The sequence below is a fragment of the Opisthorchis viverrini genome (assembly GCF_000715545.1).
Source record: "Opisthorchis viverrini unplaced genomic scaffold opera_v5_572, whole genome shotgun sequence".
NCBI classification, from domain to species: domain Eukaryota; kingdom Metazoa; phylum Platyhelminthes; class Trematoda; order Opisthorchiida; family Opisthorchiidae; genus Opisthorchis; species Opisthorchis viverrini.
The window spans coordinates 15596-39626 of record NW_008752237.1 but is presented as its reverse complement, the minus strand read 5'-3'; the positions used below and the strand labels follow the sequence as shown (position 1 = coordinate 39626).

The following is a 24031-nucleotide window of genomic DNA, read 5'->3' as shown; positions in this document are numbered from 1 at the left end:
GCGTATATGAACGTGCATGCTATTTCGATAGACGTAAGTCACACTCATCCCCATTGGAGGACGTATTCAAGGGCTTCATGCTCTCAAATCTGCGAATTAAGCACTGAACAAACCACAATGTGTGCCCTGTGTTACAGCCATGTTTCATAGCTAAAATAGTCCGCATATAATTAACTAGTTTCCGGAATGAATCTAGAGATGGAAATAGTAAGAAAATGTAGGTGGTCAGTTTTCAGTAAAGTAATGTAAACTACGTGAGTCTATGGTTTGCTACACACCAACTTTTCGTGGCATGACAATCGAACCTCGTGTCTGGAAGACCCCAATCATTGATCTCTAAACGCACCCACGCAGCACACAAATCGTTCACAGCCCACAAAACCTGAGCCTCACCAACCAGAACTCACGTAACGCCACACAACCTGGAGGCTTCCTCGTGCTCTTGTAATCTTTGTTGTTTGCTGTCTGTGCGTTGCCTGTTTCGAAGCTATGCTTCATGTTGCTGGACAAGCTTGCGGCTGGTTGCGACAGACGTACGTCTATACGCGTGAGAAGTGTACCTTGGGTACCTTTTTAAACAAAGGTAAAAAATGGATGGTCCTCAGTTTTTCGGAACGCATTCTTTTTCCTAAATAACCTAGTAAAATAGAACACACAGGTCTGCCGCCCTCTTTTCTAGCGCACCTGGAGTTAGCCAAGCATTTTGGTGGCGCGGATGGAGTTTGAATCAGGAAACGAGATATTCTTTTCAGAAATCAGTAGTTTTTGTCTGCGCCCTCGGAAAGGCCACACTAACAGTTCCCAGTCTTAAGTCAAACCATGGTTATCTTGTGGTAAGATATGATGAGGCTATTCCTTAGACATCACGTATTCAGCTCAAATTTGTTCAATTTTGTTTCACAAGGGTCTTCTGCTGTTAAGTGGCGAGTTAGTTTCATAAGTCTGCCGGGGATATTTGGAGAAAATCCACACAGAATGAGAGCAAGCCTTGACCATAACTTTGTAGTTCGGGAAAGTCGGTAGTGAAAGTCTGAGATTCGCCATCTGCTGCTCGTGGCTACCTGATCAACTCAGCTTCTTGAAGATTAAAGTCTTCGACCGATATGACTCTAGGTGAAATCGTGTTGCTGAACAAGGGCGTGAATAAACTCCACAAGATTGTGCACCGTGAAAAGAAACGTTACAGTTTGTTGGTGTTTAGGTAGGCTAATAGCGCAGGTTTACTTAAAGGTGACGGCGGAAGGATATAAAGTGAGCTATTTACGAATCTTTATTCAAGTAAGGGGACCTGATCACAAGAGCTGAGGTTCGACCCAACGCGAGAGCCGCAGGATCAGCTGCACCATAAGTCAATAGAGCCCAGAAGGCGAACGTGTCTTAAGCGCAATTTTCACAATAGGATCTTTCGTTTCATTTTCAAAAGAACACCGCAAGCCTACCGATAAGTATGTGAAATGCTTGTTGGCATGTTTATCCGATGCTCCACACATTATAATCTGCGGCAAAAGAGCAAGAACAAGGTCTGAACTGCGGCAGATGAAAGGGGATCGTGCGGAAAGTCATGAGTGTGACTGACATGACCCAGACTCGCATCCTTCGGATAATGGTTGTTGAGTCGGACTTCTGGAGATGGCTTGATAAAAGATGGGGGCATCAGCAGTAAAATTGTTGTGCTTATCCGACCTGTCTGTGCAGCGAATAGTGAAAGCCGACCGATGCCACCACACGGTGACCATCTTGGGAGGTAGATTTGTTTCAGTATTTCGTGTGGCTTAAGCATCACTATAGCACACAAGCCCTGATAACAAGTATCATGGTCTTTGCCGGAAGCTTTCGCCTCGAAAGTCTTACCATAAGGTAGTGATTGCTGAAGTAACACCACAACGGTAATCCAACTTTTAATGAACACCTACCAGTCTGGGGGCAGTCTGAATAACACACCGCCCTGACAGAAAATACTGTGTAAGTTCAGCATAGTATTGCTTCATTCTAACTCAGGAGATCGTTTTAAACGCAACCTCGCATAAAAGCGGAAAATCAGCACTACGAAAACACGCAACGGCCTCCAACTGACGTTTATCGATTGAAAGAATAAGGCTTTCATCAAGCTGCTGATGACCAAAAGACAGTTATTGTTAGACAGCTTAAGCAAATAAAACGGTCTTAATAGCATTTACCAGTCAATGTGGAATCACAAAGAGGCTTGATTTCTTGTTAAGTAGCGTGAAAAGTTACCGGATGCGACGGACAGAACAACCGCGTATCCTGTGGAGAGAGATAAGTGATTAAAGCTTAGAAACGGAGATTTACAAAGCATTGTATCCAGGAGTGAAAAAACATCTGCAGTTTGTCAGTACGTGCTGCTAGAATACCTGCCAATAGCGCCTGGTACTGGCTGGACCTTCAGTCATGTCAGTCTATCGATCTGTGTGTGGCGAAATTAGCAGTAGCTAAGTTGGTTCACGTATCGGCAACACAGCTGAGTCACACAAAGTAAAACAGCGGGTTTTAAAACTTGATTGGCACAACCTCGATAAGTTGCAAATAAGGAGGCTAGGAGTGATACTTAAAACTATGTAGAATACGGGTGGTTTCCACAAACAGCCTTATGTAACCCTCCACTTTTCCAAGTAAACGCCGCGTTTGCAGAGTAGTTACGCATTATTTGATTGATATTCGAATGAAAGTCGTTAGGGCATAGAGATTGGGCTGCAACACAGCCCGGGTTACTGAGCGCGATCTTGCCGGGTCACCTCTCCGTAATTTCCCACGTAAAGTAATATGGAAGCAAGTAATTAGAACGATGATTTGTAAGGCAAAATGTAAGCACCGTTTCTATTGAACGCGACTGCCTTAGTTATCGAACCCTGGGACAACAGTACGAATTGAGTTCACCATGCACTAAACCTTGTGAGATAGGCGGATTTTTCCTCAATGCTTTACTCGAGTACTTGTCTTTTTGAACTTGCTTTTTCACCTCCTCAACCTCCAGCCGATCTTTCATTACTGCTCATTACTAATTCCGTATAACCATTTAAATATCACCAATCTTGGTACTGCTCATTTGCTAAATTCTCTATCTCCACGGATCCACAAGCATTCTACAAACTGGTATCGTATATGCATTACCAAATGTTTCCAAAACCGAAACAGCTAACGTTCTGGAATGAACGGTCTACTGTACGTAAAACTGGAAGTAAGTCCCAATAAACTGGAAAAACTGTATTTGGCGAAGGCGTGTTCGAAACTTGTGTTGTTGTTTCACACGACACTTGGATGAACACGTTATTTTGTCTGGTTTTATCTCAGCCCATAGGAGCATGAAGAATATATACTGAGAAACTGACAGGCAATGCATCCGTGAACAAAAGTTGAATTCGAGTTCCAGGGAAATGGAGGCTGCATAATGTGTGTCCAATTTTCCGAAATCAGTGTGAGCAGTTGTTCAGCATGCTATTGTCGCTCAACACCGACATAATATCCGCAAATGATGGACTGCCTGTCCATGTTTATGAAAATATATGTGAAATATACTTGAATTAGGCCTGCGTGACCCGGATTCAGACTCAGATGTGTGTGTGCGGGAGGGTGGGTGGTGAATGCTACCTACAAATTATGCTGGTGGGTAACCGAGCCGGAAATAAAAGACATCTAGTACCACTGAAGTAAGAGCAAGAGAGGGTGGCAGCAAGTCAAGGTTGAAAGGAATTACTCATTATCTCGTACTTAACGGCTTGATAGGGAATCAATAGTACTAGGTACTAGGGAAAGGCGGGTCGTAGCATCAAACAACTTACAAAGCCACTTTTCTCGATGGAGTTTTCGGTAGCTCAAGCCTGCCACAGTATCCGAATAGCACGATCTAGTGAAGTGACACCTCCATCAGTTCCAGCTCTGCACACAAATGCAAAACGACTTCACGTGTAATCACGCCGCCTGAAGGCGCATAGGATGCAGACGCACACGATACCTGTACCAATCGGCACAGACGACCACACAAATGGTTGTGTGGACACACGTGCGAGTTCCGAATACAGTCAGCCAATCAGCCTGCGTACAGGCACCCGCTTCTATCACGTGTATCATTGACGAATTAACATTTCGATCGCTTTGGACGCCGCGACCGTGCTTGACATACTTAGTGCCTACCGCTTGTCTCACGCTTGAGAAAGCCATAAAAATTCGGAAACTGTGCTGTCGTTCCGTCCGCCACGATTTTGTACCGCTTATTCATTTCCTGCTCACTTCAACTCGTCAAGTTTTGCTTCTTCGTGGCTAAAAGTTGGAGTAGGTGCGTACCAGTTCCTCCGAAGAACATATCCACAGAAAGTGACCCCTTCGGGGAAAAATGGAACACTCAAGTCCTGGTTTTTCTTCCACTAAGAAAGAAACCAATGCCTAAATCTTTCCACTCATTGGGTGGCACTTTCCAGAGGGGTTTGTGTACACGAATGCATTCATCATATTTTGCATTCGTGTATCTGTCGTAAACTCTTGCTACAGCTCATATAAGGAGCGGAGCCTTCTTTGAATACAGCTCAGTCGATAATAACCAATGAGGCATAAAAGCGGCGGGAATCCACGCACTGGACTAACCAGTGACGTGCCTAGATTCAGAGGATGGTCTATCGCATCTTAGAATATCTTAACTGTTTGGCAATAAAAGGTGGAGTTGACACAGTAAGTAGATAAGCGCATCCCACACCTCGGGGAGCACGGAGATTGCATTTGCACCGCTCCGGTCACTTCTGATAGCCCAATCTCGTGGAAGACTCATTTCATTATGAGCAATCGTACAAACCCAAATCGTTCTACTCTGATATGTTACAGCACAACTTTGGTCGTTACATTACAGTGTCGTAAGAATATTGTGCAGTTCTTTGAGTTCGATTCATAAGTCTGCTGTACTTAACGGTGACTCCAATCTCGAAATGATTCATAAATGTTATGAAAGCACCGAATACGCACAATTAGCCGTCAATGAAACTAGGAAAATAAAACATGGTAGTGCTTAGGTGGAATTAGTGTGGAAAGTGAAGACTGTTGATGTCCCCCCAAAACAAGTCACTCCATTGTTTGAAGACTTCATCCACATGAAGGCCAGGGCGCACGCCAAAACTGACGGATAAGTGGTGTATAGCTGTGGCAAAAGAGCACAGAACACCAGCCTGTTTCTTCATAAATTTTCCAGCCCTGTCAGAACACCAACCTGTTTCTTCATAAATTTTCCAGCCCTGTAGACAAAATGTAATAATACGGGTGGAATTTATGGTTTCAATGTCTCACAAAGCTTCTTCGTTCATAAAAGAGACAGGGTTTCTGCACTCTTGTTCACTCGAGTGTACTTTGTGGTACCTGACAGTCTACAGACCGGCAAAACCTAGTAACTACATTTTGTGTTAAAAATTGGCCACATTGTTTGACGTATGTTATTGTTACAAAGGAACCGATTTTGGTGAAAGTAACCATTTATTCTGGTGCTGAAATCGCTAGAAGTGTATAGCAATTCCATTGACCTTTGCGGAATCGTGATGATGCAGATAACGATTAATACCGTTTCACTTGTGAGTGTCTTCTCCCAGAAGCACTCAGTCTTATGGAGTGGTAGCAAGCTAGTGCGAATGATGTGCATCTACAGAATTTGGACGCCGCAGCACGAGTTTCTCTCTTACTGGAGCTCACAACTTAAAAGCAATAAGTCGTTTGAGACCCAATGTCCCCCGCAACTGTGCCAACCTCGAGCAAAATTTTTCTCGCCTTTGCTGGGCTATGGAGCAAACATACGCCCAATCAGATGCGTTCGGTTTTTGGTATGTTCCGGGTGCGAACAGCTCACCCTGGCAGGATGTGATTTTCCCCGCCACCATGGGGTAAAGTGCAAAGCGTTTGCATTGCTTGGTGGCGCAGATCTTACTAACACGTCATTACCGATTTTCAGTGTACTACAGTCGTCTCCTGAAAGGTGGATCCTCTAATTAGTGGCCACTGAGATGTCAACTAATCAACGTAAATCATGTAACAAAGTTTCTGGGCAAAACTTGTTACGAAGTTCTGCTCCGAATCAGAGGATCTACAGAATGACTGATGCAAGTAATTGACTGGACATTCGTTTGCTTTCAGCCCACTGAGAATCGCGATGTGCCACAGGTTGTATAGTAAACATAGGTTGGGTTTTTTTAGAGCGTCAACTTATTCAGTTCATGATTATGAACACCGGACGGGTTTCCCGCGTTCACATTAGAGTATGTCTTAGGTTATCCGCATCGGACGCACTAAATAAGTGTATAAAACTGCCTATTACGGGAGGAATACTAACTTACTACCATCCGTGAAGAACGAGTGCTGAAAACTAACATATTTTCATAGCTTCTGCAGATTCTCTCGCCTTCCATTTATGTCACAATCATGCCAAAGATGAGTGTTGTATAGTACGGCGTATCAGAAAATCAGAACGCTGTTTGGTTTGAGGTGCTGCAGGTTGTTTGTGTATTTTCGCAGCTGCGGCAATTCACACTGATTAAGTTGCGATATAGCCAACGCGAACGAGCCGTATCATTGCACACAATGACGTGTTCAGTCAGCTACATTCTAGCGGAATTGTGTCAGTAACGTTCAACATGTATTTCACGTTGACACGCATGTTCTTTGTTGCTGGTGCCACATAGTGCAGCTGTGATCAATGATTCTCTGACTGCATGCGCACATGCGCATACGACACCATTGGACCAGTTGGGCGTTGGTCCGAAGTGACACCGTTTGAACCTTTATCGCGTTCTGGAAGTCGTGAGAAAAAATCACACGCAACAAAAGCCTTCAAACAGTTATGGTGACATTCAGTGAAACAATAACTTCGATATGCTATACTACTTATACGGCTGATGAAAACTCAACAGCCTATTTGTGTTTATTAGTTAAGCATCAAAATTTGCTTGTGGAGTTAAACGTTCATCTTAAAAATAGTATGCCGTTCAAGTGACACTCGTGTTAACCAGACCTTTAACTGATCCTTAGTCGTATATGCGGTTATTATGTCGACGATAACCTGGCTCAAACTAGCTGAAATGATAAAAATATATGGTTGATTTTTCTCGAGTATCTTTAATAGTTTGTACCTATATTTCTAACTAATGATGGATCATGAATCCAAGTAAATATTTTTCCTCCGATCTGAAAAAACGATGACAACTAGTGTCACATAAGGTGTGGTATTTACACTATTTCAAACTTCAGGTCTCCCGTCTGGGAAAGTTTGAACTTGTAATAAAGACCTAAAATGTGGTCAGATGCCGTCCATTTATTCCAATATTTTATAAGAATCAAAGAATGACAACACCAAACAAGGTCGCACATTTTTAAGGACCTTGTATTTGGTATCTGAAAGTACGTAGCAATGGTGTAAACATCCAAAAGCAAATTTTGCGAAGGTCTACTTGAGACGGTAATTATCATTTCTATTTCAACAAAATTGGCTTTAAAACACATTCGAATCCTCAAGTACGGTAACCCTGCTGAACAAATGGTAGGTAGTGATGAGGTCTACTCAGTATGACACATTTTCGAGAACACAAAATTTCATATCCTAACTGGAATACAAAGATAACAAATGAGTCACCTGAGAGTTTGTGGGATACGGGAAGTATGGACTTCACTTGGCAATTTTCGAAATTTACCCAAAGTGGTTCGTTTGAACAATCGCGATACACGACTAGTCCCTCGCAGGTGTTGTCATTAGTGATACCTTAGACAAAGGAATCAATCGCTCATTAGTGTCTTACAATCCGGAATCTGAGGCTACGGTGGACTGGCACCTGCATGCCTTGGAACTTGAAACTGTCCTGTGGAAAAGGTACTGGGTCACGTGTAACCTCAGTTGTCCAGCTGACCACTGGTCAACTAACTACGTGTTAACTGCGAACAGACGGAAGGCTTTGGTGTAAATGTGAAAAAATGATTATATGAATATTTTTTATTTCCATCCCCATGATATATCTGATTGTCTTGGAATCCGAAAAATAACCAGGCACTTTTCGCGGGCAGTCAGCCAGAATAAGGTTCAGATACATTGTTGCAAACGTTTTCCATCTGGACAGAGAAATGTTATAATTTATATTTGTCCGTGAGAGAACCTGGAAACAGTGGTCTTCGAACACGACCCGACGATAGAAAAATGTCAATCGATAAAGTTCAGAATATTGGATTAGAGAATTGTATGTTTGTTGAAATACATTGAAAAGAAACACAGGAATAGTCATGCTTTTGATTTTTGTCGGACTGACCTGTGACCCCATGAAATTCGGGTTTGAATGAAACTAAACTTTAGCAGTCGCATGTCTCCGATCCCTACCTTTCACCTAAGTCTTTGGTTGGTGGTGGAACCCAATATCCACTTTAGTGACTGACTGTGAGTGCTTGTGGTGATCCACAGATTGTCAACGGAGTCAAGATTCAGCGCTCATTTCTTTGAAAACGAATAATTTCTCCTATCGTTTAGTGTTCTAAGTTTAAACAGTTTTTTTGGTTTTTAAAGTTTATTGAGTCTCGGAACGCGCCAAAAAGCAAACATTCACGCGTGCTTAACCCATTTTGTCATGCCTGGTTTTCTGTTTGACTTTGTAGGACCCCCTTAATGTTATACATTTACTCAATGGAATCATTTATATATGGACAAAATGAGGGCCATTTCGTGGATCACTCCGTCTGTTCACGTCTGAAATATTTATGGACAAATTTGAACTAAGGTTGATACCATTCTATAAGCGTTATACCAGTGATAGTTTACGGTACATTGTTCGCACAAGTTGACCAAAGTGATTATAGAACGTGACAGGTTATGTGAGCGCACTGCTGAAGAGGAAATTGACGAGTTTCCGTTCTAGGTGCGTTATCCAGAAAAACGTCCTTGCTATTGGAGAAATTTTCATTTCCCTGTATGAGATAAAAAAACGAAACCTAATCACTTCTCTGGTCAACGAAGGTATTGCACTTTGTATGTGTTAGCTGCAGAGTTAGATGGCCCTTTAGAAAACCAGGAAGCGATTTGCCAGTGAAATAGCTGCTATGACGTATAGCCCAACACAATCGTTCAAAATGAGGGAAGCCCATGTTTATGTTGTGATACGCTGTAAATGCGACAAGACCTCCAAAATGACCGGGAGCTGACTGGTCGCCGCTCTCTGAAAAGCATTTAATGCCTTAGAAAATATTCATATTTCGGAAAGCCTCAAATGATCAACGCCAACATCAGGTATACTGTGCCTGTTCACGGTCATTTTTTCATTTTTTTCATAAGTGCTCCACAAACGCTATGGGAGGGAAAACGAATTGCTGAACTCTTGACTTCAAGTAAAGGATGTGATAAGCCAAACCACGTGATCGGGATGAACATGACTCACTTTGTAGGTGATGATAACCAGATAAATCCAACTGCATCGTTTTATATGAGTGATTCAAGGCCACTCCATAAGATCCGCGTGCAGGTATTGAAACAATCATAATTCAACTGCACCTCCGTAGTAAAAAAAAAACTAGCGCGCTAACGGTGTAACAACAGTTAACAATCTGAGCTACTGTCAAATGGCCAGTAGCATGATGATCACCTTCCATAAAGCCGACCGAAATGGGTTATAGATGGATATGAATGGAGATGGAAGCGAGTGTATTCTACCGACAAAACTGTTCCTAGAGTGTGAACAGTTGTATTTATGACTGGGCAACATACTTCCAATCATTTCTATTATATGTGTCTTAATGAATAAATTTGGTACTATTTGAAATTCCCCTAGTTTTCGCAAACTGATGGTTGCCAGATTTTTTTGTGTAGAAAGCCATTTCATGGCAGCCACACAGCGGTGACAAGCCAACCGATTTCGCGACGGGATAACCTGCAATGAAACCTACCTCCACTGGCCACAGACAGAACCAGTCAAAAAGCCTGTTTCACATTTACGGAGGACGGTAAAACCAGGCACTTTGGTACTTGACCGAAGCCAGTTCTGTGCTAATGAAGGGTTGATTTCGGCTATGAGACTCCTAAGACTCTGGTGACCTGGCCACTGTGTGAACAGTGTGTACTGACCCAAGTCTGTTTCACCACGGCGGTGAAACATGTGCGACTCAACTGTCAAGCTCAGCGAAACCGGCTTGTTAGGTGGTTGTAAGCTGCCATCTATTATGGCTTCATTTTCCGAGATGTCGGATCATACACTTCAATCATTTCGCCGACGGCCTTGTTCAGCCTCGTATTTTGACATTCATATCTGTGGTTTGACCAGCGTTGTGCCATCTCGTGTTGCCTGGGCATTAGCTTACGAGATCGAGAGAATAGTCTCACGTGGTACTGCGGCATCCATAGAATCCTCGTTTACGATTTAATAGTTCTACCTGGTGATAAGTCTCTAGTTTTAGGAATCTGAAGTTCAAACAGGACGTAACCACAAGTGTTATATGAGTCATCTATCATTAATATTATCTAAATTTCGTTCGCAAATCAAGATGTGAATGTCGGAAGTGAAACAGATTGCTGTTGAGGCTCGCTCCCTTTCTTTACCCTGAAGCACAACAGTGTCTTCTAAATCCGATTGAAGTTAAATTGCGAATTACTAAGCTATGAAATTTCGGTCCGAAGCGGTGACCAAAATTTATTTTATTGTGCTTCAGACAGCTGAAAATTTCTGGATAATGAGAATAAAGAAATCTGTGTTTTAGAAATATATGGATAAGGATAGGATATGGGCAAATGGGAAGCCTAAATACGTCACAGCAGTGTCGTGTGTGCGATGTGACAACCCAACAATTCAGTAATTTGACGTAATTCAACATAGCTTTTGCCGAACTCAGAACAGCCAGTAGGATTTGACCAGTTAAATACCATTTCCACTGACCAATTTCCCAGTACATTTGCGCTTTTGTTATCTGTTTTAATGTGTGAATCACTCTTTAAGTGGATAAACAGACCTAGGGTTACGGTCGTCCAGGGGTTGCCAAAATCCATTTATTGCGTAGAGGATTTGCTAAAAACTCTCCGTGATTATTCGACGGCAAAATAGAGTACCGTATCAAGGTCAGTCACACAAAGATGCAAACGTTCATTGTATTCGCATCTATGTTTTCACTGATGAGACATGGTGACCTCTTGAACAGCATTTTGAATATCAAACAACAGAAAAATAGTGACTAAACGCTCTAAAAGTTATATAAGGCAGTAGGAGATAAAGCCTGACTCCATAAACTTCCCAGCTGTTATCCACCATAAATCTTTTTTTCCAAATGAAGCGGAATATATATATATATATATATATATTGTACACATATATACCCAATAATATGGAACGCGATCTTCTGGGACGGAGTTGGGCAGAACTCATAATTCGGATCTGTCTGTGACTCAACTTGTACGTTTTGCACTTACTGAAAATTACCAGCTGCTGAAGAAATAGCATGATGCACCCCTATCCGCGAGTGGGCGGTAGGTCGTAGTGTTCATACAATCTCCACTTCTAGCACTTCACCATACATATGGGATCAAAAAGAAGCACCCGATCAAATGGCTGTTCAAGCCAACGGCTGTTTCTCTCGACTTCCGGGGACTAGATCGCAATCAAGGGGAGACCTACAGTGGGATGCAAATACTACCCACACCTGCTCTGGTAGTTGTCAGAGGATGGAAACGGCCAGCAGAAGGGCAATAAGTGAATTATCTATCGGAGGGTAGAGTTCAAACCAGTCCAGAACACGACTAACGAGTTTCTTCAAAGTATATGATATATATATATATATCACAGGTGACACATTCCTCGTTACGTTTTGGATGGCATGTCCTCATTAACGAGTAGATTTTAGGACCAACTGGTGACCTCTTTCTAAGAATCAGAGGTCTATCGACAGAATTCACAAGTCCGCCGCTTCAGTGCTTACTAAGTGGACGATCAATGAATTTTTAGTGTTTGATAAGGATCTATCGGTAGTTGATCCGTTTTATGCCATGAACACAGTGATTCACGTCTAGAAGCAAACTGCCAAGTGTGATTCCTCAAGCCTACGAATTTGGGCGGAGCTAATGCAACGTTTTTTCTTGCCTATATCAACAGAGCTCCTCTGCCGCCCATGATTATTTAGACTTAGTTTTCCGACCATTCGCCGTATGTAGTCTGGGCTAGAATTCTTGACATATCCAGGTCTGTCATTAGAATCAAATTCCCAGGATTTAGCCACCACATATGCCGACTGATTACCTGTTTCAATGACTGACATCTTGCTATTTTCCAGAGACCCATGTTGAGAACGTGTACCTAGCACGGTATTCTAGTCATGGGTACGGAAGTGGCTTACCTGGAGGAGGGTCAGCTACCTTTGTAACTCTAATGTAAACATTAAGTACTTGATGTAAATCCTATGGCCAGCTTAACCTGAATTGATTATGAATCGTAAGCTCATGCCTCCACCACAGGAACATCTTGATAGCAGGGAAAACCATGGATTTTAGCACAATCTGTTTGTGCTAGGTTCACGTGCTCAGTTGACTTTGACTGTCTGTCAACTGTCGCCTGATAGCTTGCTGTAGAAAACGAAGAGTGACCCAGACACTAGGGCTGCAAATCTGCCAGCCACACAACCAGGGCCATTCGTTGTTTTGAATTAAACAGAGACTTGCACAGTATTTTCTATCTGCGTTTTAGTATCAAATAAAACTTGTTCATTCACCACAAGCACACGAAGGGCGCGTTTGGTAGCGGAAATGTTAACCACAGCGGCTAGGCCACTTCCTACACATGGATGTTTTTCTTTCCCCAACTAAGCGGTGATTCTCGCATTCTTTTGCATCACGCCGATTTACGGTTTGCGCCAGGAAGTCGACTAGTCACAGTTAGTAAATTTACCATGGGGCTGTTCAACAGCATAACATAACACTCAATTCATGGTAATGAGCTGTCATAAGGAGGATCACGTGACAACTTTTTGAGCGAAGTGTCTTGTCGTTAGAGCCTCTTAGTAAATTGATCATATGCTTCTCAATAGGACTGCTTGCAACGAGGCACTAGAAAGACACTCACTGAAAAATTGAATTGTTAATTATTAGAAAGAAGAGGATTTATGAATGGGATCGTAGAATACCCTTTGTGGCTGCTTGTTTTTGTGTATTTGTTTTCAGTACGAGAGGATCGGCTTCGTGTTGTCTGGTAAAGTGTATATGTGCACAATGAATTATCCGGATAAAATACACCAATTATAACCATAGAAACAGCTCAAGAACGGAGTTCGAAGCGAACGACTGGATTGATTGTTCAGCACGTGACCTCGGTCCAACATACTAAAAGTGCAGCTGGATGACAGAACAACCTACATTGTTCTCAACCAATCAGAACTGACTTCAGCCGGTACTCACATCATAATAAAACATTTGTAATACGGAAAATAAAGACTGACTTAAGTGTGAGTATCATGCAACTTGCAGAGCAACAGAAAAGGAACGGTAAATTGCACTTTTGCTTTTCTCAAACTCAAGCCAACGGCAGTTTGCTCTACGAAGCATTTGGATCAGTTAGTACACCTGTATGGTTTGGATAAACCAGCCACCAGTTCTCCAACTGCACTTTGTACAAGGTGGTTGAGAAAGGGAGGCAAAGAGGTGAGTGTTAAACCAGGTAATAAGGTGAGTTTAATAGACTCCTACCAACACTGACATTTATCGCTTCCGCAACAAGCATGGAATTACTGCCATATGCTCGAGAAAGTACTACTCAATATACTTTTGATTGGTGAATAAACAAGAATTTATCACCCAAATTGGAGTGATATTGTGCAGTTTGATAACATCTTACAAATAGCGGCTACCATCTTCGACCGATATATTTATTAGACTGTCTATCTCGAAACGCAGTAATGTAGCACCTCAAGGTCAAAGAAATAAGGGTTTTATACAGCGAAACAGCAGTCTTAAAAGTGGTGAATGAGGATTCAGCTTCAGCGCTCCTTCTGTGTGAGGGTTCGTTTTAATTTGCTAATGGCTGTTTTAAACTTTCTTAAAAATTCTGGTTTTGTTCATAATTTCAGGTATCCACAGGATGCCTGGATAACTGGTATAAGTATGGTTAAACCGTACATGAATACATGATAACGATCATTTTCAAACAACATCAGCTTCCATATTCGCATAGGACTCAGCTACCATATAATTGCTGCCCACCCTTGATCGCAAGACTTAAAGTTAGGAAGCTTGGTTTCAGCTTCTAATTAACCGAGTTGGGCAGTTGTAGAGCTTAGCCGGTACATTGATTAGGTCAGCAAAACAGTCTCTCAGTTTTCCAACCACCTTATAAAGAAAGAGGAATTGATACAAAGCGGATTCAATTCACATGGGTGCTTCATGGTTTTGTCGGCTTGGTGCACTGTAAGACTTACCCAACTTGATTTGGGTTGGAGCCTACAATCACGGGCATGCTGTGTGATGAATTTCCACCACTACCGTGAATGGTTATTCAGCAATGCACTTAATTTTCACCTGCACGCAACCTCAAAAAACAACGTTAATCATACCATCATGTGATATGTACTTCGAACAGCTTTTGAGGTTCAGTCAACTGTACTAGTACTGTACCAGCACTTTCTACCTGCATTCGATGAAGAACCTCAATAAGGCGATCTCTGTACAGCTTTCACATGCCTTCAAGAAACTGGCATGACTATTCATGTCATGACTTTCTCACCTCCATTTTTGGCTTTGTTATGCAGTGATAAATAGATGGCGACTTCGAGTATATTAAGGTCAGGAAAAAACGGTCATCTGAAAACCCATCATTTGGATCTAACCGACAGGCAACTGCTGAAGGCTGTTTGTCTGTCCCTAATTTTACTGCTAGTAGTTTCAGGCTTTGTAGAACACAAATCTACATTCCGCCCCTTCAAATAGTAGCGCTTGGTAGTTGGTCAATCGCTTCAATATTGAGAATATGCTCATGCAGTGCCCTGTTTGTGGATACTTGGCTCATTGAGTGGCTCCGTGCTTGGCTAGCAAAGGCTTGCTGACACAATAACTAAGTTGCTATTCTAGTAGGAGTGCTTGATTTACTCTGGTGGGATTTATACTATTTTCTCGGTAACATCGTTTGGATGAAAGTAACGGTACGGGATAATTGCGCGATGGTCTTCCACCAAATTTCGTTTGAAATAGAGCTGTTTTTAGTTGAACCAACCTTCTACTAATTACATCGGCTTCCATTGTGCTGTGGGATCAGGCAATCTGACATAGATAACTGATTCCATGAGAAATCACTAAGAAGTGTTTAGAACCATTACTGTTTGAGAAAAATGCCTATGCATGTTTGCTTTTCAACTTAGTCTTTCGCTAGTTCTGCCAAATTCAACTGTGTACATGTGCAATGGACAATAAACACCAGATTCCTTGAAAACCGTTGAACGTGTCCATGGTCTAAATGTCAGCATACTGTTTTTCTCATTCGTTGGAGTGATGCAGTTGGCCATCGTGAGATTTCGTCAGTGTATAATGGAAGGTATCCATGATATAACGTTAAACATGGATTTCCTGATGTACTCGAGTAAGCGTACTGGTCATCCGTCGTACCTTGGAGACAGATTATCCAAAATCAACAGTAAGTTTTCACTTTGAAGTCATGTGTCAAGTCAATCAGAATTTCACTTTGGACAAAACTAACTTGAGTTACCAACAGTTACCAATGCCGACGGAGTTCAATGTTTCGATGACCGGGCTGGGAGTTCTTATTCATCTACGTTATTCATATGGTACATAGGTTCAAAATACCACGGACTGCAAAGACATTCGGAAGCAGAAGGGCCAAAGTTGTTTTCATCATTCTGTATCCGCTTACACAAGAAGGTCACGGGATCCCTTCATTCAAATCAGAGGAGTCTGTCAGGTGTGCGCTATCAATTACTATAAGATTCACTGAATCACCTTTCCTTATATGACGGATGCAGACTGAGAATTTGAGGCAGAGTGACAGTCGGCAAGTCAGTTTAGATAAAACGGGCATATTGCTTTGGAAGTTTGGTTACGCAAAACCAAGCCATTTTTCACGTTACAGTAGGCCAGCGCTTTAGAAATGGTGTGCCACATGCGTTCGCCTACAAAATAGATTGGCAGCTTCCTTTTATAAAGTGGATTGGCTGGATACTTACAATAATGTATCTGTGATACATTAAAAATGTTATGGACAATACAAAAGCATCTGAAATTGAGCAAACCCAAAAAATGAGAACTGCTGGATGACAAAATAATTTCAGAATCAAAATGTCTATTATCGGAACACATAACGCAGTTGGAAAGTGTAACCGAGTACGATGCATTCACAACGTTGTCGAACTCTCAACGCATCCAGCTCTAGTTACTTAAGTTTGCATCTAAATGCATGAAAATGGCCCGGTGTTTAAAAAAAAACTTGTTTGTTTTACTGTGCAGGTAATCGACACTCCATATCCTGCGGGTCGATGTCAAACCGCGCCACGTTTCAATATACCCAAGGCCAGCTGGGATTGTCAAGCAACGAAGTACGTAGCAAGTTATCCGAAAAACAAAGACAGAAATACCTGGCCAAAGACACCACAGGTAAGTGCATCTAAGCTGTTTGGTTCTTTGACGTATTTGTGCGCTTTGTCCACTGTTGTCAGATAGTCATGCGTGTCTAAAATAACTTCCTCCACAGCCCTGAATTTGTTCCACAGCATTCCTACATCCTATCTTGCTAGATTATCAAATTCGGTTCAATCTCTCTGGAGAAACAGTCTAGGGTTGGGTGACTGTTAGCGGAAGTTGCCGCCTCCATCACATCCGTGCTAAAAACCCGAAATACACCACACATGCATCCCGTCAACACGTCTAGTGGAATGTTGGCTACACTTTCCAGCTCAATGGACAAACTGACGGTCATACTATACTTTTCTAGATGAGGAAAGCACATAGGTTGCTCGAAGTGAATTCATTAAATTCTCAGATGCGTATAAAACAAACAGAATCGATCAAAACTCCATGTAAACATCGACGTTTTTAAAATCGAGGATCGATGGTTAGGACCGATTACACTTAGTCACGTGAGACTCAATGTTTGTACAAAATGTCTCTACACAAAGTTTATGTTTATGTCCCCGTAGTAGACAGAATCATTGATCATATAAATTTTGATATCCTGACTTGTACTTCAAAAACTGGTTTAAAGTCGATTAAAATATCAATCTTGTGTCCAGTGTTAGGTTGATTGGACAAAAGGGAAACTATTTACATTGTCGTTGTCCAATTAGGTACGCGGATGGCTTGTACTCATCATGCGCGCCGACACCTACCTGATAGTTTGACCGGTATAACCTTTGCCATAGCAGCAGAAAAATTCATGGACGAAGTGATCTGGTCTGACCTAAGGGTGTTTTTCGCTCTCGTGTGATGATGGGATGACCAGTGAGAATCTCATTTCTGCCTGCTGCATAAAATATCTCGGGAACTGGCTTCTAGTCTTCACTAACCATGTCACTTTTGAAAGGAAGACCGGGGCAGAATTATTTGGGTTTTACCTCCTGTATAGTTTGCTATCCATGTCTCGGCAGAAGTCGTCTTAGGAATCACGCATCTTAGAGGGTCTAATCCCTTCATCAAATTGTTCGCTGAGTACATTTTTACTACTTTGTTGTATGCGCAATGAACAAGTTTCCCTCTGAATTTGAAGAAAACGAAGCTGCAAATGTGTATGTACTGACCTCTCCATATCGATTTGAGATATACACGACGTATCGACCCATCTTGTGTTCTTATCAGCAGCACATCAAGAAAGGGTAGTTGGTCTACTTGTTCATATTCACATGTAATGGATATACTTAGATGGACCTCATTAAAAATCATCAAGGTCAGTAGAATCACCGTGATCTGTAAAAGTACCATCACCATATTTTCCATAATATTCGAGAGGTGCTACTGTATCAGGCAGACTTGTATTTTCAAATTTGGATACGAATAAATCCATAAGAAGTGGACTATGTCGACAGCCAACGGCTACTCTGTCCTTCTGTCTGTAAAGCCGGCCATCGAACAGGAAGTAATTGCTTGTGTACACAAAATTACAAGGGGAATACCACTGTGTATATCTATGGGGCATTTCCACTGGTTAACTGAGCGAGTGGCTTATAGAGATGGCACATCCGGAGCCATGTGAAAGAGGCTCTGGGTTTATAATAGCAGAATATTCTTCCGAATGGATAGCATCTTTCGATGTCACCTTGTGCAAACTATGGACCCTATTGAACCGAAACAACGCACAGTGTCAATAACTTCCCTTGGAGAAGACCCAGCCAAATACACAAACCAGACAACCAAGCAACTCTAGTGTGCGAATCGTGGGGTACAAACACGATGCGCATTTACCTCTATGAAACCAATTGAGTTTTAAAAAGCTTGAACGCGATTAAGCCGTCGTAATCCCCCCACTCAAGTCAAACTATCAAATCAACCTCAATGCCACACGTACAGTCAAGTCAGAATTCAGGTCGCACGTGGAGCGGACATTCGCTGAAACACTAGGATTCAACTGTGCTGAGGGAGCCACTACCTCGTACATTTTCACGCCCCAGTCAAAGTACACACAATCGCGCGTACACGCACAGAGAGCTCACAGACACAGGTATCTGACTATCAGATCTCAGGAGGTATCAGAAGGCACGATGGCGGACCGAAATAGCGCTGCATCTGGTCCCCATTTAATTGACTGTCAAAATGGTGGTAAAGGCTGCACACAGCATCTGCAAACTCGGATTATAACACCTTATTCTACTAGACTGCTTCGACTTCGAAGTTTATATATTATGCAACATATTGCGCCCAATTCGTTTAGTAAGATTCAATTCGAGTTTGTTCCGGAATTCCTGAGATTGATGTCTGCACAGAGTTCTGGTTGATTGTGTTCGTTTTATGTACGTCTGAGCAGGTGGAGACATCAGAGGGGTCAACTTCACTCTAATGACTTTTTCTCATTCTACCAATGGGATACTTCAGACAGTTAGCGAATTTCATTTTTTTTACTATTAAAAACGGCAGAACACAGGTATTTTTTTATTTTGTGGCAGAGTGCAGTCTACCTTCGACTCAGAAGGGTAGGCATCTGATTCAGTCTCGCCCCTCTTTAAATATTGGTGCAATTTGAAGGATGTGGTGAAGGCTGATTATCCACCGACAGATTTTCAGAACTTTACAAGTCTGACGTGATTCTTTCACCCACAATATCGTATATCACTGAATATCCGTAATGAACCCGGTCACCTTAATCATATTTTCATATTTTACTCACAGGAACGGGCCGGCCTGGTAGTAACCTATCCAGGGGTTTCGGAAGCCCGGGACAAGTATGCGCCGCCACCGAAAGCAGTGACCGAAGTCTTCAGCAATTATGGTGTTCTGCAGCAGCTGCAGCCGGGTTACCGTGTGAACCCTCACCAAGATTATCATATCAAGGGATGGAGCCCCCTGCCGAAGCGCGAGCCTACGGGCAGCGAAACAACCGAATACAAACTGAAATTTACATGGCCGTCTAACAAGATACCATTCGCAGATCTTGGAGTGAAAGCTCACTGATTCTGTCAGAAGATCAAGAGAGATTATCCATTGAGCAACTGATGCTAATCGAGAACATAATACGCTGTAGACATAACATTCATCTGGCCCTCTGATAATTGTTCGTTAAGGTAAAACGCCTACGAATGTCCTGTTTCACTTCGCTCAACAACGACAGATAGATAGATAGGTAGATAGACTGCGCGGTTAGGTTTGAAATGCTCCGTATACCTTAATAAGATAAAGGAAACAAAACAACCACAACAGAAATAAGCCAGTGGCAAACACGCACTGACAGGGTAAGGGAACATTAGTAAAAAGTAGGACATGGATCGATGGGGACTGAGTGAAAGCAAGTTTATGAACTTGGAATAAAAAATATCAAGGCGCATCGAATGGCCGTGAAATAAATACACTCGGGTTCATGAGAAATCATCTTCAGGAGTGCCCCAAATTCCGCGATCCTCATTCAACACATGTCAAGTACACGACCGACAATCCTTAGCCAGACGGTGTGAATTGAATGTGACATCATGCTTGGCACTGCGACTGATTTTGTCACGCAGTTTGCATCCCCGTGGGAGGAAAGTCATGCAGACTCCAGTAAGGGAGGTGCGAGAATCTCCCTGCACTTAATTTGAGCGTGGTCTCCTACATTTCATCCTGTTATGCCACGGATTGTCTCCTGTATAATTTGTCAAAGGCCTGGAGTAGAAAACGGTGATCTTTAGGAAAAGGTTGTGTGGGTAGCGTAGCATACGTCCCAACTACTGACCTGATAAACTTAAATTACTGTTCTGGTAAATCTGATCGAACACAAGGGTGCGAGCACCCAGTATGCAGCTTATTCATGCTGTGCTACGGAGACATCGGTACCTGAGGGTATGAAAACGCTCAAACTTCTCGGATCGGAACCATATGTTAAAACTGTTGTTACAGTTAGCTAATATGCACAGTCCCTTAACTTTGAAGGTAGTTGTTTCCGATGCTACAAATGACGCAATTTGGTGAACGGTGCTCGAACCTCCTGCACGCATCAGCCTAATACGTCCGGCTACACGCTTGGTTTAAGCAGATGCTAGAATACGTAAAGCGATCAACAAAGTTGGGGTCCTCACTCGAATTTTCAAAGGAAAAATAAGATACTAAAATTTTCAAGACTGCACTTCGGGGATCAAGACAGAACTAGAAACATGAGACCACTCCAAATATTCAGTTTAGGCAGATGGCGCAGAATGATGACCGATACATGGGAAAACTATGCAGCCCCGATGGCCCAAGTCCACCAGTCTTACTTAAACTACGATTCCCATACCCAGATTTCTGGTCTGTTGGAATGAGTGCATCATGATGTCATGATTATGCGACAAAGCTAGGCATAAGAGAGAGCAGTATTCCTGAAGAACTCCACTGGTTGTCCGAGATCTTTTGACAGTACATTCTAGTGAGTTTTGTGGTGAAGGGCACCGAGAATGGTCGCTCACTTGTGTGCTGAGCTGGGTAATTTGATTACGAATGTTTCATCACCAATCGAGTTGATATCATCAGTGTGTAGCGGTGGGTTAGTGGTTGTAACAACGACCATCTACGCTACCTGAGCTACCAACATTTTCGTCTATAGAATTATACCTCTATGGGTGAACAGTCACTTTGGATGTCTTTTTGAAGTGGTCTATCTTCTTGAACACATTCCTGACCCCAGACACATCAAAAAGTTCCAATCAAGGGGGGCGCAAAGTTCGACCACCGTCTTTTAATGATACTACCGAAATTCATCTGGTTCAGTAGTCTAATAGAGCTTCAAAGCAGGAAAGCATCCCACTACTCTACAGTACTTCAAATAGGATATAAACCCACAAACCATTGTTCGGATCGAGTAGGTCAAACCAGATACATTCGCGCGCTGATAGATGGCCAAACTGACTACTGTAGTAAGAATCTCACTCAGAATCTAGACGTTTCTTGTCAGGTTTTGTATGCACAAAGTTGCATTCTATCGATTTCAATTTATCAGCAATAAACCGTGTACCAAGGGGACAATAGTCCCAGGTGCTACAGCTTCAAACACCGGAAAGTAGGAGAGTGTCGAATATACAACCAGGCCTTGGAGGCGATGGTATGATCAGTTAGTTTGGGGAACTGGGTAGTTACATATTGGAGGCGGTACCTATACCACAGACTTAACGATTCGGTCACTCCTGACAGTGTCCTTAACCATTGGTGAGTTGAATCCCGAGGTCCCCATACAGGGGGGCGGAAGTTGCAGACCGGACTTTGTTTACTGGTTAGCGTTTTCAAACCTCGTTGCCAGGTTATAGTCAACCTTTCAGTTGCTTCCACACAGCTCGGGTTTGGGTGAAGAGAGCTCTGCAAGGCAGATGGTCCTCTGACATGTGAATCACGTCCTAATCAGCGTAACCAGCGTGAGTAATTCATCTATCGTGAGACTTCTTTCTTCGTAAAACAACCTGGCGTACCTCATCCCTACTACTTCTGTTTTCCCACCAGAACTGAAAAATGCTTGGGAAATACCGATGGTCGAATACTGACATTCGTATGTCCTCTGCGCACAGAGTCTACGTTTTTTTACCCATAAAGCATTGATAAACAAACTGACGTCACGTAGGCGCCATAGGTGTCGGCAGAAGCTGACCTGCCCCCCCCCTCGATTTTAATAACTAACCTCATCTCCAGCTAGTCCACCGGAAGTTATGCAACTCCTGGGGTAAACAAAGCACCTACCACGTCTGTAAGTACGGGGTTCGGGCATGACCCGTTACACTGGCATTCTGTTTTCGTCCCAAATCTTCTGAAGTATGGTCTCCATACTGTTCCTCAGGACCTCCCGACCTCCTTTGATCGTTAGCGTAAAGGATGGCCTATTGGCTAGGAAGTCTTACGAACATTCAAACTGTCCTGAACTCCAATTTTCAAACGTACTAATTCCTACACGAATCTGCTCATACAAAACCTTTATTGAGCCGGTATCTAAAGCGCCATTTTTCCGAATTACGCCCTTACTCCGAAAGCACACAGCTTCCTGAATCAAGGAGTGACGGCTGCCATCGTCTAATCCATTGATTTCTATGTAATTACTCGGAAAAACCAAATGGTCTGGAAAATTATTTATACCTCCCCTTAATTACGACCAAAGTTATCTGAGAACGCTTGTAAAGCATTGCAGTGTAAGCTTTGAGAAGTTTGTGCATTTGTGGTTCAAGAAGCTTTCCCAATGCTAACTGGGGGTCCTTTTTGGGTTGTGCATGGACATTTTAAGAAAATTGACCCAGGGCGGGAACTACTCCTACATTAACCTCTGTGGCTGTAACGAACTGAGTCTCACCATTAGTAACTGACGGCTGCGATCACTTTGGCCTCCATAGTTTCTCAGCACTAGATGGGCCCCCTTGTAAGAAAACAGAGCACAATGCATCCGAACTCAGCAAGGCTGGAAAAAAACTGATGATCCGGGAAAAACTGTAGGACACTCACCGTTATGACTACGTTGTGTCTCTAAAGAAACTATGCCCTTACTGCATGTATAAATTCCGACTTTCTGGATGGACAAGGAATGGTCAGTACTTACCAGGTCTTTCGCTGAAATGGAGTCCAGAGTGGTCCATAAACAGGTACCACAAACGAGAGATATGAATTCGAATCAGTACAAATCCCTATCGAACTGAACGGGCTCTACAAATCATTCTTCAAACCCCGACGTCCAGTTGATCTGGTATCCTTTATCATTCGCACCGTGATACAAGCTGGACAACAGAATGCTCTTGCATGTACACTGGACTGGCTTTCTATTGATGTGTGTTAACTCCCTGAAACGAGGATCGACAGGTCCAAGTACGGTTGTTGAACTGACCTTCTCATTGATTTGCTCTTACTTCTTGCTCGAACCAGAGGCAACTGCGGCTAGTTCCGCTGGGGTTGGTATTGATCTACGCCACCGCAATGAAGGGTTCCTGTCTGAATCGTTGACCTTTGACGGTCGCTTATATACAGTCCGCTTGACAGCATTCGTGAGTATCAAATGAACGAGCCAATGATCGCTATCTGTTCATCACATCTGCTTACGCTTCAAACGACTTGCTGTGGTGGGCTAAGCGCTCGGATATTGCTGTGGTTGCCGGAAATATGGATCTGTAAGCAAGCAGACTTAGCGCTCCTGAGGTTTGATTGGGTGGTTGTTTTGAACTGAAACCACTTGCTGTGGGGGCTAAGCGCTCGGATATTGCTGTGGTTGCCGGAAATATGGATCTGTAAGCAAGCAGACTTAGCGCTCCTGAGGTTTGATTGGGTGGTTGTTTTGAACTGAAACCAAGACGCACAGGCACGAGGGAACGCCTGCTGCAGTCGTGTTGATTTAGTTGTGGTGCTAACTTCCAAAACAACTGAAGCCGCTGGGCCACATGGTGTCCCCGCATGCGAGCCAACCTCTAACACAGATAGCCCACACCGCATGAA

The 24031-nt window shown here is 42.8% G+C and overlaps 2 protein-coding genes across 2 annotated transcripts in view; one reads left to right on the top strand and one right to left on the bottom strand.

Annotated features, from left to right (window-relative positions):
* The window catches only part of T265_11767 (hypothetical protein), a gene marked incomplete at both ends in the record, with an annotated part of 79509 nt that extends 75627 nt beyond the window's left edge, over window positions 1–3882 (bottom strand). Inside the window, one exon of the mRNA XM_009178516.1 lies at window positions 3798–3882. The remainder of the gene's footprint in view (window positions 1–3797) is intronic.
* An 8384-nt stretch (window positions 3883–12266) lies between these two features.
* On the top strand, window positions 12267–23598 carry T265_15528 (hypothetical protein; the record flags this gene model as incomplete). The annotated part of the gene is given in 8 exon segments (XM_009178515.1): window positions 12267–12350; window positions 13451–13624; window positions 16433–16579; window positions 19301–19567; window positions 20383–20499; window positions 21880–21916; window positions 23191–23312; window positions 23323–23598. Coding segments are annotated over 8 exon segments (1224 nt in total), but the record flags the coding sequence as incomplete, so codon positions are not given.
* Window positions 23599–24031: the final 433 nt, after the last annotated feature.